This window comes from Ursus americanus, chromosome 12 (genome assembly GCF_024610735.1).
Source record: "Ursus americanus isolate L20-20 chromosome 12, mUrsAme1.1.p, whole genome shotgun sequence".
Lineage (NCBI taxonomy): Eukaryota > Metazoa > Chordata > Mammalia > Carnivora > Ursidae > Ursus > Ursus americanus.
The window spans coordinates 31,536,053-31,551,982 of NC_142138.1; the positions used below are offsets into that span (position 1 = coordinate 31,536,053).

Here is a 15,930-nt window from a genome sequence, read left to right on the forward strand (position 1 = left end):
CCCCCTGCTTGTGTTCCCTCTCTCGCTGGCTGTCTCTCCCTGTCGAATAAATAAATAAAATCTTTAAAAACAAACAAAAAAAAGAATTAAAAGTACTTTTTTAAAAAAAGATTATTTATTTATTTGAGAGAAAAAGAAAGCAGGGGGAGGGGCAGAGGGAGAAAGACAAGGAGACTCCCCGCTGAGTGGGGAGCCCAAAGTGGGGGCGGGGGGCAAACACCTCAATTCCAGGACCCTAAGATCATGACCTGAGCCGAAATCAGACACCAACCGACTGAGCCACTCGGGTGCCCCAAGAATTAAAGCACTTTTTGAATCCTCAGTTCCTAGCAGAGACTGAGATATAGCAAGAACTATACTCATACTTTTTTCCAGTATGTATCCTCACCACCACCACTTGAAATGAAAAATATAATCTTAAAAAAAGTGTAAAAATGACATTAAAGTCCTTATTAAATTTTATACCAAATGTAACTTCCAGTATTTCAAACTTCATAGGAAAATTATTGAATTTCCTAAACTTTTCTGCCATATCTTTAACAACCAAAATAAAATAAAAATTAAAAATATCATTTTAACATTTTTTTTATTTAATCAAGTCTTTCTTAAGAGATCAATTCAGATGGTTGTTTATTTTTTTTATCTAAATATATGTCAAACCTATATACTTACTACTTGCAGTTCCATGATGACAAATGACTGACAGAAGATCATAGGTAACAATCTGAACTGGACTATCTTTAGCAAGAAATGGCTGAAGATCCAGACCTTCCAGCGGAAATGAAACATGGGTACTGATTTTGGTGGAAAACATCAGTTCATGTCTGAATCTTTTAAGATGGATGCATAAAATCTAAAGGAGAAAGATTATTTAAAATTCTGTTGTTTTGTATGTTAGACAAAGGAGTCTATTAAATATAGATATTGAATTAAGTGTCAAAGTTAAATATTACCCTGCAATTATAACCTGATTCCAGAGACATTACAATGTAGAAATGGTGAAACCTGGTACTTCTTAATAAGTTCACAGCTACTAGTTTTTCTATTTTTATATTTTATAACCTTCGAGATCCTACAATGTCTGATTAAACTACATTCAACACAGTTTTACAGATAAGGGCACTTATTTGTTATCCACCTCAGTACCTTAAAAATGGATAATCCTAATAGGGTATATAAACACAGCAACTGGTCAATAGAACCACTCCATTCTTCAGCTATGCTACATGGTATTATGTTACTGTTTTATGTTCCTACGACATAAAATAAACTTAATTACAATAAAGTCCATACCTCAGGAAATTTTTGTACTTTACAAAACTTTACTCCATTCCTTAACCTGGAGAGGAAAAAAGAAAACAAAATTAAGTAAACCTGTTTACCATATGAATCTACAAAAGCTTTAGTATTTTTAATTTTTTAAGTAGGCTCCATGCCCAGTGTGGAGCCCAACTCAGGACCTGAACTCATGACCCGAGATCAAGACCTGAGCTGAGATCAAGAAGCAGACACTCTACTGACTGAGCGACTCAGGCACCATTAGTATTTTTAAATATACAGCAAAATCTTTTAGAAAACACAGGGACAAAAAACGCTCACTGCTGAATTATATGCAACCAATTTAAAAATATATACTAATGAAATATCGGAGTCCCTCATGTTTTTAAAAAATATTTAAAGTAAGATATCAGTAATAAAAATTTAGGGCATTGGTAATTCTTTGATGAAAATTATTTTTTCAAACAAATGTGCTAGTGTTATGGCCTGGCTATGCCTTTATAACATGCAGATATCAAGTAAAACTGGGTAAAATAAAATCCCAATTTTATAGAATTGATCAGCTCAATATATTACAACTTTTTTTTTTTTTTTTTAGTTTTTATTGCTGTTGTTTTAAGTAATCTCTACACCCAATATGGGGCTCGAACTCACAACCCCGAGATCAAGAGTCACAAGTTCCACCAACTGAGCCAGCTGGGCACCCCTGTAACTTTTATTCTTTTTTTTTTTTGTATATATAACCTTTATTCTTCTAATTTTATTATTTTTTAATTGAGGTATAATTGACATGAAACACTGTGTTAGTTTCAAGTGTACAATATAATAATTCAATATTCGTATACATTGCAAAATGATCACTACAATAATTTTAATTAACAACCATCACCATATATAGTCACAATTTTTTTTCTTTTCTTGTAATGAACAAAAACTTTTAAGATCTACTCTCTTAGAAACTTTCAAATATGAAATACAGTATTATTACCTATAGTCACTATGGTGCACATTACATCTCCATGACTTAAATTATAACTGGAAATTTGTACCTTTTGACCCTCTTCACCCATTTTGCCTATTCATCACTCCCACTTTGGCAATATAATCTTTATTCTTAAATGTGGAAACACATACATTGAGTTCAAGGGTGGTTATTATTAATAAGCAGTATTAATGTACACTTGACAGATACCTACTTTGGATTTGGGGCAGATGCAAGGTTCTTTTCCATCTTCACTATTATCTTTTTCCTAGTTAATGCTTTCAAGGAAAGTTCCCCCTCCAGGCCAACTCCCTCTTCAGCTATTAGCTACAGCTTCCAGGACAAACTAATAAATACTTCCCAATTCATTAGAGGTGGTTTTTTTCTTGTAGAAAGTACAAAGCAGCTTTTCATCCTTATTGACCAAACAATGTACCATTCCTTTTTGTCAGGAGAACCAACAGTTACAGATCAACATTCCCCTGGAGTTACTGCTAAACAGCCAGATGTTTGTTATTATGAAGGTTCTAGTTCTTATTAGGACACCATTATTCTTCTATAACAGAGATTCAGAAAAATTTCCCAGTTTGCAAAAATATATCTGCCTTCAATTCTCCAATTACTTTTCTAACTTAACACCAAGAAGTCTTAAAAGCTTGAATTTATTACAAGACATTTAAAAGACAGAAATAATACCATACTTTTCTTAACTTTCTATTCTGCCATCATACAACAGGTAACATCAAAGTTGGTATAACGATTCTGAATTTTCTACAGATTTGAAACTATGTACCTTTATAGCCACTCTGACTTCCTGAATTTAGTCTGTTAACGTGGTAACTCAGAAGAGAACACTGCCTTATTTATGACAGCAAAACTTATATAATGAAAATGAATGTTACACATCCTTGTATATCTTTTATACCATATTTAGAAAATGTTTTATGTAAAATTACATACTTATTTTATCTCAAAATATATATAAACTTTCATATCTCAGATAAGCCTATTAAATTTATCAAACTTTTACCTCAAATTTGTTTTATAAAACAACCTATCTCTTTATTTTAACTAGGACAAAGTTTACTAGCCTTTATTTTTCTAAATAAGATGCAAACCTAGCTTCACATACCTAATTCAAATGAACAAGAAAAATACCATTTATAATACAAAACATGCTATTCAAAACACTGTCAATGACACTTACTTTTTGCATTTTTCACAACTGTACATATTGTCACCTGGAAATAGAACAGATCTGGTCATTCCTCTCAAAATAAAGTTATTTTCTTTTGGTTCTGCAATATGATGATTCTGCAGCACAGGAACACAAGGCTCACATTTTTTAGTCTCTGCTCAAGAGTCAGCTCATGACGTTTACCTTGCCTAAAATACCCTCACCTCTCTCTCTTTTCAACCTTGAAGGACTATCTCAAATAATATCCTTTCCATTTACTCACTCAATAAACTTTACTGACTGCCTGTTATGTATCCCAGCAAGGTGACGAACACACAAAAACAGTGGAATAACTTAAACATTGTGGAGGAACTCCGAGTACTCCACATATACAACTCTTTTATATAGGTTGAATTTTCCCTTCTTTGAATCCCAGAGCAGGTTTAAGACACCTCACTTACCATAATGTCTTATACTGCAGAAATCTGTATAAATTATTTCAGGATATGATTGATGTTACTTATATTACCATGATAGGTACTGGCAACCATGCTGATATGGGCAAGTACTACTTAAGCCACCTTAAAACTTAGCTTTTATAAAAACATTTTATATTTAGTTCCACTAGTATCTTAGATCACTCACAACGATTTAGCCATAGTTGAAAACTGTTTCATATTTACCTTTTAGTTCATCTCTGGCGAAGAAGGCAGCAAGACAATCTTGCAAGGTTACTATTGGACCCCAAAACCAGCTAGGAACACATGAGACAACAAACCTGAAACATTATTGACAGAAAGAAAAAAGCAAGTGTTCTGCCAGTACAGCAGAAACAGCAGTTTTAACAATCAATTAATGCAAAGAAAATACATACATACCTCTTCACATATTCCATGAAAAAAGCTATCCACCCTTGTGGAGCATATGCTTCGCCACATGATCCTGCTTTGACTATAGAAGTTGGGTGACTGGATGAATGCAGCTTAGCAAGGTCTTCCTTGCCAGGAATTGGCAAGGACAGATCTTGAAAGGTCTCGAGGGTTACAGACACCTAAAATTGTTTCGTGTTTAAAATGGAATGAAAATAATCCAACACAAACATTTATAAGAACAAATCTCAAATGCACAAAGCAATTTAAAAGCAAAAAATGAAAAAATCATAACAGAAGTGGCAACAGCAAAAATACTTGCTCTGAACCAGGTGCTGTTCTAAATTTAAGCTTCGCAGAAACCTTATGAGGTAACTACCAACATCCCCATCAGTTGAGGACACAGTAGCATAAAGAAGTACAACCAGACACTATAGACTCAGTACCAAACTCTTAGCACTACTGCTGCATTTATTTTTGGAAATGACCTCCGTAATAGTTTTTAAATGTTTTTTAAAGAAGACATAAAACCTGTCATGTAATTTTTTAGTAGCTGAAAACATTTCAGAATGATTTCATTTAAATATCTGGTACCCAAATAGCCTACATTAAAATGATCCTATTGAAAGCCCTTAAGATTTGACTTAAGAGCCTAATACAATAATTGAAAACTTATTTTTGAGTTTTTTTCGAGAGAAGTCATTTTATATTCCTTAATTCTGAGATTTAGATATGATTAAAAAACTCATGATTTTAATTTATGCTCGTGTATATGAATCTGACACTACCTTTATTATCTGAGCCCTAATCTTAACATAAGAAAATACTTACAAGCCACAGCACCAAATGTAGAAGATACATTCACAGCCTTGTGCCTGTGACTAGCAACAGTTTCCCAGCATATTAATTTTGCCAGCCTTGGGAGAATATGCATGTGTTATCATTTACTGTTGCTGAGCAACACAGCACCTTTATATGTGACCAAAGATAAAAAACTGAATTAATTCTTGCTGCTAATGCATGCGTGTCCAACGACAGGTCAAGACCCATCCTTTCAAAATGATGCTGCTATTACTTCCAAAAAACAAATTCTACTCCTAGAATCAATTCATACTGCTGTAAACACAAGAAATACATGTATAACCCTCAGCAGCAAGGAGAAAAAATTAAACTTTTCATTCCATTTGTCAGGTTTTTGTTTTGTTTTAAAGAGCATTTGACAGAAATTCCCTGTATATTATAATTCCGTCATACTCACCCTGTCACAAGTCAGACACTGCACTGAACTAATAATTGTTCCATCAAATATGTCTGAAATAACACTTCGGTATTTCTTATGCTGTTTTTTTCTCTTTGGAGATGATGCAGATTGAGCTAGGATTGAAAAACAAGTATAGAACATTTTTTTAAAAAATCAAGGTAGTTCCTTTAGCATTTTTCTCTGGAATCCTTAACAATAAAATTTACTATGCTAATGAAATTTCGTCCAAACACCATTCAAGAGAATTACTTACAAAAAAAAAAAAAAAAATTCCTAGGAGAAACCAAGATGAAATAGGAGGTGTTTAGTCTCCTCAAGGTTGACTTCAATCAGAATAATTTTGCTTTTACTAATTTGTTTTTGCATCCAAGTAAGGCCTTATTTGAAGAAAGGATTCTATAATTAAGTTTTGAGAGTTTTTAAAATAAATTCTGGACACAAGTCCTTTGTCAGCTATGTGATTTACAAGTATTTTCTCCCAATCTTATCTTTTCAATCCCTTAATAGGGTCCCTTGCTAAGAAAATTTTTAATTTTTTCTTTTATGGATATTGCTTTTGATTTCTTTAAAAAACTTTTTGTCTAACATGAGGTCATAAAGACTTCCTCCTCCTTATGTTTTTTCCCAAGAGTTTTAGAGTTTTACATTGTATAATAACTGGAATTCTCATACACAGCCAAGTGGGAATGCAAAATTATACAGCTATTCTGGAAAACAATTTCATATAACATTAAGCAATGTAAAACCAATAACGCCATTTCTGGGTGTTTACTCTAGACAAACTTACATTCACACAGAAACCTGTACACAAATGTTTATAGCATTATTCATAATTGCCGAAAACTGGAAACAATTCAAATGTTCTTCAGCATTGAATGAATAAACAGCAGTATAGTCATACAATGAAATACTACTCCGAAATAAAAAGGAACTCTTCAGACATGCAATAGGACTATATCTCAAATGCATTACACTAAGTGAAATATGCCTGTTTCAAAAGACTATGCATATAAATGATTCCATTTATATGACATTCTGGAAAAAACAAAACAATAGTAATAGAGAACAGATCAAAAGGGCCAGGGTTTGGGGAGGGGGAAGATCTGATTACAAAAGGTAATATAAAGAAATCCTTTGGGGGTGTTAAAACTCCTCTATATTCTGTTTGTGGTGGTGGTAACAAGAATCTACGCATGTGTTAAAATTCAGAATTCTACACCAAAAGAGTGAATTCTACTCTATGTAAATTTGTGCCACACACACACAAAAATTTCAAATCATGGTTGTACAAAATTATGCTGTCAATTTTAAAAGTACTGAATGATATTTCATAATTAACACTTTAAATTATCAAAGCAAAGGAATCTGAGTAACTGAAACTTCTACCTTTTTTGTGTGTGGGTGCCAATCCTGGCCACAAATTGCCTGATTTAGGAGGGCTTGCTGATAAACGTGGATTAACACCTTCATTTGATGGGAGGATCTGTGATGTAGACAGGTCATTCAAATGGACATCAGTAATATATTCTGTAATATTTAAAATTTGTATTATTATCTCAAATAGTAAAATAATCCCACTTATCAAATAATAGTAATTAATTTAAAGGTTTCTTCATTTGAGATTTTGAACACAATTTACATTAATAAATGTCAAGTGAAATATTTGATAGACAAAGTCCTCACTAAGCAAAATAACAGTGATTTTCCACCTAGGAATCCAAATAATGCTTGTAACACATTACTACTGTAGGCAATTCAGGAAGTGAGCAGTGGAAACATAAAGCCAAAGAGGATTGTATTTGTTCTCATTTAGTATTTTTTAATATTTGTGACAGTTTGTAAAAAACTTTAAAACCATGTAGGAGAAAAGAAGGTCATTCTCTCAAACTAACATTAAAATCAAAATCTAAAAAATTGAGGCATAAAGTAAGAACAAATTATTTTATTCCTACTGTGATAAAAGGAAATACATTCCTTTATCAGGAAAGGGCCTTTTTTAGAAGGAAATTATGAATCAGGAAAATAAAAGCTTCATGACAGCTATCTTGAGCTGTTGGAATCCTAGTATATAACACAGATTACAGGACAAGGAACTGGGCTCAATTAGTATTTAAGAGGAAAAGGGAACTGTTCATAAAAGATCCTAAAACAGAATGACTTCAGTGATTTTTCCAGATAAGGCAAAATAAGTGACTTTTATTACTCTCACATAGGGCATTTCTCATGATTTCAACCATGACTAAAAAAGGACTACTTAATACTGGAGGAAGAAAGGGTAGGAGACCCACTCTAGGACTTCCTGAAGAGAATAAAGTTAGTATCATCAAGAACAGGGATTGGCAAATGTTTCCTGTAAAGGACCTGGTAATAAATATTTTAGGTTTTGCATGCCATATATGGTCTGTGTCATATTTTTAAATCAGGTGTTTGTGAAACATAAAAGCTCAGATCCCTGATCTAGGTCCTCAATTAGTCACTACGTATAAGAACAAGTTCGCTACAGAACAATAAAGAGCCACTATGTTCCTTAATCAGGCTTAATCAAAGGCTTTTGACAAGGAAGGCTGAACAGCAGGCTACAGCAGCCTAGGCTAAGTCTTTCAATACTGCCGTTTCATGGATTTATTGACTAAATGACTTCTAAACACATCTAAACTTCTAAATATAAGGCCACTATAATTAAGGAGCTTAACATGTTTTCCTGACTAGAATGCATTTATGCACTGCACACAGGTGAACCACTAGTATTCCCCTACTCAAGGAAATATCCTTTTCCTCAAGAAGGAATTTGGGTTCATTCAGTACCTAATAAATTGTTTAGTAGTTTCATTCACTAGAAATTACAGAAGATAAACCTTTTTATATTACTTGTCTGCCACTTATTTTAAGATCAGAGAATTTAAACTTCTGATGGTTTTTTTTTATGCACTTTAAAAAACTAAAGACCAAGGGCGCCTGGGTGGCTCAGATGGTTGAATGTCTGCCTTCGGCTCAGGTCATGATCTCCAGGTCCTGGGATTGAGCCCCACGTCAGGCTCCTTGCTCAGCAGGGAGTCTGCTTCTCCCTCTCCCTCTGCCTCTCCCCCTGCTTGTGCTCTGTCTCTCTCTTAAATGAATAAAGAAAATCTTTAAAAAAAAAAAAACTAAATAAAGACCACATTAAGCCAGATAAATTAACTCTTGAAGAAATGAAAGTAAAATGCAAAGCAACCCAACTCAATTATCTTTCATCTGGCCACTTGCTCTTTTCTAAAGAACACTGACTAGTATTATGATATAATCTATCACAACAGGATTCATTATAGTTAAACTCCTACATCAAAACCGATGTCAAATATTTTGTCGCTGATAGGACTCCAACGACAGCAATCTAAATTGAAAAGTGTGTGAGATTACAAAATTGCAATTTAGGTTTTTTTGCTTTTTCCCCAGGATCTCAACAGAATCTGCATAAAATGACATTAATTTAACACTCACATGCAAATATTGCTAACTCTACTAGCTGGAGGCCTAAAAGTAACCACTATTTAATTCCTCCTTTCTTCAAACTGAATTATATAATGTGATATACTGCACACAAAATATTAAGCTATAGCTACTAATCAGCCTGTTCCATTTTTATTATGCTAAATACAGACTGTGAACATTAACATGTAAATTAGAAATGTGTTCTGATTTTACAAAGATGCCATGCTGATTTCCCCCCAAAAAATCAGAAAATGGTGAAATTACAAATATAATCTTAAATACAAATATGCTAACTTGCATGCACTGTCTACGAATGAAACACTACCATTTTCAAAGTATTAATTGTCACCTGAAGCTCTGCTGTGTATTTGCACTTTAACAGTTTCCTGGTTGTTCAAGTCGACTGTTTCAGACACAGAGTCTCTATCTTTATCTAATTCTCCTTCAGAATTTACTTTATTAATCTTATTGCACATCTTCTCTTTTTGCCAATCTTTTGACATTTCAGAATTGTTCTCATCATCCTGAATCAACATTGTTGTTTCGTTATTATCTTCTGAAAAGCCCCTAGAACCATTTTCATTTTCTGCTTTATCACTGCTGCTACAAGATTCACAGGATTGAAAATCTACATCTGATTGGCTCTTGTCTTCTTCCATGGTCTCTTCAGTCGTTATAGTTTGAGGATCTTCCTCAACTTCCATGACCTGTTCTTTTAATTCTTCATGAAGCAGATCCATCAAACATCGAAGGAATTCTTGAGCATCCTAATATATAAGCAACAGAGAGATTATCATTTCATTAAAAATATGTGCACATAGAAACTTAAGAAAAAATATACAAAACGTGCTTATCAACTGATTTCTAAATGTGTAGCATTTTAAGGAGGAAATATCAGGCACTGAAGGAATGGGAAGCACTAAGTTGTAAAAAGTTATGTAAATAATACAGAAGTAACCTAAAAACTGAAGATGACCTAGAGGTCAGCTTTTAGTACTGCTGCCATTTTTAAAAAATGGAGAAGGCATAATGAAAATATGGATTTGCCTCAGAGGACAATTAGAATTCAGAGATGTCCTGAACTCAAATATTTTATAAGTTTGGCTTAAAGTTAAAGTTTCATCCAATCTTGTACTATACCTCAAAGAAAAATCCTTGATCAACTTGGAATACTTCTTAAAAGTACAAATCTGTGGTTACAGGGATATGCAAAATGGGTGAGGGGGAGTGGACGGTATAAGCCTGCAGTTATGTAATGAACTAGTTACAGGGATGAAAGGTACAGCACAGGGAATATTGTCAATGGTATCATAATAGTGTTGTACAGTGATAAATGGCAGCTACACTTGTGATGAGCATAGCATGACGTGTAATATTGTAGAATCACTACGCTGTACACCTAAAACAAATGCAACACTGTGTGTCAACTATACTTCAATTAAAAAAAAGAAAAGAAAAGGAAAAAGTAAAGAAAAAAGAAGACACAAATTAGTAGACCCAACTCATATCTACCAAATCAGTATCTGGTCATCAAGGAACGTGCACCAGAAAAAATTAAAAAGGAACAGGTATTGTTTTGAAAAAGAAAAATAGCCAGGTGTTAACATTAAAGGAAAATACATAAAGCTACAATAGTTGAAACTGCCATTGGTACAACTTCAAAAAAAAAACACAAGTCAATGAAATGAATTAGAAAGCCCAGAAACAGACCCTATAAAATATTAATGTAAGCATAAAAATTAATAAAGAAGACATTTTAAAAATAAGATAAGAAAATTCTTAAATTTGTAGTTTGGTACAATTAGTTAACTGTGAAAAATGAAATTTGGATTGCAATACAAAATAAATGACAGATGTAGAGAATTAAATATTTTGAAAATATAGCATAAAATATAGGTGAAAACTTATCTTTAGATGTGTAACATTTTGAAGCTATAAGCACTAGAAAAGAGACATATTTATCCATTTATCCAACCCAAAATTTAACAATTTCTAGAAAAATACAAAATTACGAGAAAGATGGAAAAATATATCCTAAAAATATGACAACCAGTTATTATTCTTGGTAAATAAACACACAAGAAGTGATGACCTAAATCAATGGACAAATAAATTATAAAGGAAGAAATACAAATGACAACATAAAAGCATAATGCATAATGGCATTTTGCAAACTTATTAAAGATTAATGTTATAAATGAAAAAGAATGAAGACTTACCTGCTGAGAATAGCCCCGAAATGTTGGATTTACTGTTTTAATTCCTTGAAACAGAGTAGTAGGCACAACAGATCCTGGCCTGAGTAAGAAAAATTTTTAATGAGAAATTTGTGAATTTTACTTTTTACTTTAGAAATTTAGCAATCAAAAATTCAAGCTGTTGAAGTGTTTCCAAAAAATATCACTAAAAATTGCCCAGTATTATGTTTCATAGGCTCACCAGAACAGCTTACTAATGCTACTCAAGATAAATTTTACTGCTCTCCACCCTAATGAAATGATCATGCTCTACTACGACTTTTCAAAAATACTTACAATTACTTAAAACAAAATTTTAATTACTTAAAATTCCTGGGATAATAATTAAGATTAATGTACCCAGTACATTGTCTATATAAGATTTTTCTGAATTCCATGTTTTTATTTGAGTATAGCTGACATAAGATTTTAAAACCAGCATCAAGTAACCATGAAAACAAAAATGAAAATTCAGCCAAATTATGAGATTTATCCACTTTTAGAATTCCGTCCTGACACTTCTGAAGTTTGGTAAACTTTCAGGAATATTAAGTTTAAAGTACAGACTCAGGGGGAGACTGGGTGGCTCAGGGGCGCCTGGGTGGCTCAGTCATCAAGCGTCTGCCTTCAACTCAGGTCATGATCCCAGCATTCTGGGATCGAGCCCCACATCGGGCTCCCTGCTCAGCGGGAAGCCTGCTTCTCCCTCTCCCACTCCCTCTGCTTGTGTTCCCTCTCTCGCTGCCTCTCTGTCAAATAAATAAATAAAAAGTACAGACTCAGGTCAAAGAAGCTTAAAACACAGCAGTGAAGGGATAGTTCTAGCTACGCAGAAAGGAAATGAGAAACACTAGAGCCTGCAGCAGCACTGGATAACACCCAATGGGGATAAATGACAATGGAAGATTCTGGCTCTTTAACGTTAGAGACATAAATGAATCTACTTCATATCCCAAAAGAACTCATTAAAATCATCCTCTATTTTTTACAAAAAAAATAAATTCAAAGTGGATATAAGACCTAAATATAAGACCTGAATCCACGAAATGCCTAAAAGAAAACATAGGCAATAATCTCTTAGACATTGCCCTTAGCAACGTATTTAGGGATATGTCTCCTCAGGCAAGGGAAACCAAAGCAAAAATAAACTATTGGGACTACACTAAAATAAAAGGCTTGCACACAGAAAGGGAAACCATCAACAAAACAAAAAAAGCAACCTAGGAAGTGGGAGAAGATATCTGCAAATGATATATCAAATAAGGGGTTAATATCCAAAAATATATAAAGAAGTTATACAATTCAACGCCACAAAAAAAAAAAAAAAAACAATCTGACTAAAAGATGGGTAGAGGACCTGAACAGACATTTTTCCAAGACATACAGAGAGCCAACAGACACATGAAAAGATGCTCAACATCACTAATCATCAGGGAAATGCAAATCAAACCCACAAGGAAATATCACCTCACGCTGATCAGAATGGTTAGTATCAAAAAAAAAAAAAGAAAGAAAGAAAAAGAAAGAAAGAAAGAACGAACGAACGAACAAGTGTTGGCAAAGATGTGGAGAAAAGGGAACCTTCGTGTACTGTAGGCAGGAGCGTAAACTGGTGCAGCCACTCTGGAAAACAGTATAAAGATTCCTCAAAAAATTAAAAATAGAAATACCATATGGTCCAGTAATTCCACTACTGGGTATTTATCCAAAGAAAATAAAAACATGAATCCAAAAAGATATATGCACCCCTATATAGCATTATTTACAATAGCCAAGATACGGAAGCAATCCCAATGTCCATCCATAGATGAACGGATAAAGATGTGGCATATATACAATGGAATACTTATTCAGTTATAAAAAAGAATAAAGTTATTCTTTTATATATATTATATAATATATTATATATATTAACATATATATTATATATTATATAATATATATATATATTCTTTTTTCATAGGACACTATGAAAGGTCCTAGAGCGTATTATGCTAAGCGAAATAAGTCAGAGAAAGACAAACACCAAATGATTTCACTTATATGCGGAATCTAAGAAACAAAACAAATGAATAAAACAAGCAAAAAAAGTCTCTTAAATACAGAGAACAAACTGGTGGTTGCCAGAGGGGTGAGGGGGATGGGTGAAATAGATAAAGGGGATTATGAGGACGAACGTCAAGTTATAAAATATATAAGTCACAGGGTGAAAAGTAAAGCATAGAGAATATGTCAGTAATATTGTAATAACACTGAATGGTGACTGATGGTGACTATACTTACCATGGTGAGTATTAAGTAATGTACAGAATTGTCTAGTCAATATGTTATGTACTTGAAACTAGATAAATTTTATGTTAATTATACTTCAATTAAAAAAAAGAAAGAAAAGCTATTCTCTTTTCCTAGCACATTAAAATGAAAGTAATAACAATTTTTGTTTCACTTAAGAAATGTTCTCCATAGGGGGTCACATATCTTGAAGAAAACTGAAGCACTTAGGAATATAAAAATGTTAAAACTTTACTAATGAAATTTTTACATTGAAATCATTAAGATCTCAAAGTCTTACAAGGTTTTTTATTTACTTTTTATTTTTTAAAAGATTTTTATTTATTTATTTGACAGAGAAAGAGAGAGAGTGCGCATGCACAAGAAGGGGAGTGGCATGCAGAGGGAGCGGGAGAAGCAGGCTTTCCAAGGAGTGGGGAGCCCAACTGTGACCTGAACCGAGGGCAGATGCTTAACCAACTAAGCCACCATGTGGCACCCCTTACAAGGTTTTTTTAAAAAAAAAGATAGCTTTGGTGATTGTTTTCTTACAGGAAAGGTGGAGTAGGTCTCAGAAACCTTTAAAAAGGACTCATGGTAAGGGGCACCTGAGAGGCTCAGTTGATTAAGCGTCTGACTTTGGCTCAGATGATGATCTTGGTGTCCTGGAATTGAGCCCCACTTGGGACTCCTCACTCAGCGGGGAGTCTGCTTGTCCCTCTGCCCCTCCCCCCACTCTTACTCTCACTCTTTCTCTCTCTCAAATAAATAAAATTTCTAAAAAACTGGACTAGGGTGCCTGGGTGGCTCAGTCAGTTAAGTGTGTGCCTTCGGCTCAGTTCCTGATCCCAGAGTCCTGGGATCAAGCCCCGCATCTCCCTCTCCCTCTGCCTGCTGCTCCCCCTGCTCGTGCTCTCTGTCTAATATATAAATATTTTTAAAAAATAAATAAATAAATAAGTAAATATGTATAAAAGGACTAATGGTAAAAGCAATTTTCCGAATAGCTCTACAACAAAATTAGTAAATTATTACACCAAACAATCATTCTTGTAATGCTAGACTTCACAGCAAATACACATAAGGAGAAAAAAGAACATTCGTGTTTAAGTATCTATGGTCTAATTTTAGCATTGTCAGAATGCCTACTCTTGCATTAAAACTCAAGCGTCAGTAATAGCAGCTTTAGCAGTTCAACATTAGATGTCCAGTTTGAAATATTAACATGCCCTAAAATAAATTTGTCTCAAATCTACTTTTTTCAGCTCTATATACATGCACCTGCATCCTTTTAATATTTGATATTCATTTAAAAATATAATAAAGAGAATAGATACATTAAGTGAATACCTGCTTTTATGCCACAGTTCTGTCATCAGTTTGAGATAACTTTTGCAAATGGCTGGTTTCTTATCTGTTCGAGCTAGTCCTCCACAATCAAGAAAAAACTGTGTCAAAGGTGGGCTAATTAAAAAAAAAAAAAAAGAAAGAAAGAAAAATTTTAAAGTAGAATCAAAGCTTAATTCTGACTGATTTCCAAGCATTCAATGAATTGGCAGCACATAGAGCCACATATCTAGTATTACTTTGCTTCCTTGTACAGCTTCACTTCACTTCTTCATATTCATGTTCAACCCATTCAAATCAAATCTGACCCCACCACATCAGAATCAATGGTGCCAGATCCAGTCAACACCTTTCACTTCTCTCTTAATAGCATTTATTTACAGGTAACCTACCCCTCATTCTTCAGCAATCCTTCTCTTGAACAATGATGAATTTTTCTACTTTTCTTCTTTACCTCTGGCAACTCTTTTCCCTCTTTATTGTTTCTTCTGCTCTTAACAGATATATAAATATCAACATTCCTCAGCACTTGATCCTATGACTTTTCCTGTCTTCTCTACATACTCTTTTCCTGGGGTGACCTTAAGTTTTCATGCTCAGGCCAAAGACAAATTTATGAAAGTCAAATGTCTCGTCTAAACTCCAGATTTAGGGGCACCTGGGTGGCTCAGTTGTTACGCGTCTGCCTTCAGCTCAGGGCGTGATCCCGGCGTTCTGGGATCGAGCCCCCCATCAGGCTCCTCTGCTGGGAGCCTGCTTCTTCCCCTCCCACTCCCCCTGCCTGTGTTCCCTCTCTCGCTGGCTATCTCTCTCTCTGTCAAATAAATAAATAAAACCTTTAAATAAATAAATAAACTCCAGATTTATATCAAATACCCAAATTCAACACAATCAAAATTTAGCTTTCAAGTGAATCTATTCTTCTTCCAAGCTTCTATATCTCAGTAAGTGGTACTACTATCTATCTGGTGGCTCAAGTTAGCAACTTAAAAGGCAATATTGTCTTTTATGAGCGTGATTAGCTGGAGGGAACCTCTGTT

The 15,930-nt window shown here is 33.9% G+C and overlaps 1 protein-coding gene across 2 annotated transcripts in view; it reads right to left on the bottom strand.

Annotated features, from left to right (window-relative positions):
• Positions 1-15,930, bottom strand: part of USP33 (ubiquitin specific peptidase 33) — a 51,976-nt gene that overhangs the window by 12,711 nt on the left and 23,335 nt on the right. Inside the window, exons 8-17 of one of the 2 annotated variants that reach the window (XM_045801975.2) lie at positions 14,894-15,007; positions 11,255-11,333; positions 9,385-9,802; positions 6,954-7,094; positions 5,565-5,680; positions 4,316-4,488; positions 4,121-4,191; positions 3,468-3,501; positions 1,294-1,339; positions 673-853 (exon numbers count right to left, since the gene is read on the bottom strand). In XM_045801975.2, coding sequence (XP_045657931.1) covers positions 673-853; positions 1,294-1,339; positions 3,468-3,501; positions 4,121-4,191; positions 4,316-4,488; positions 5,565-5,680; positions 6,954-7,094; positions 9,385-9,802; positions 11,255-11,333; positions 14,894-15,007 — 1,373 coding nt within the window. Of the gene's footprint in view, positions 1-672; positions 854-1,293; positions 1,340-3,467; positions 3,502-4,120; positions 4,216-4,315; positions 4,489-5,564; positions 5,681-6,953; positions 7,095-9,384; positions 9,803-11,254; positions 11,334-14,893; positions 15,008-15,930 lie in introns of both variants that reach the window. The other variant, XM_045801974.2, reaches the window with a different exon arrangement.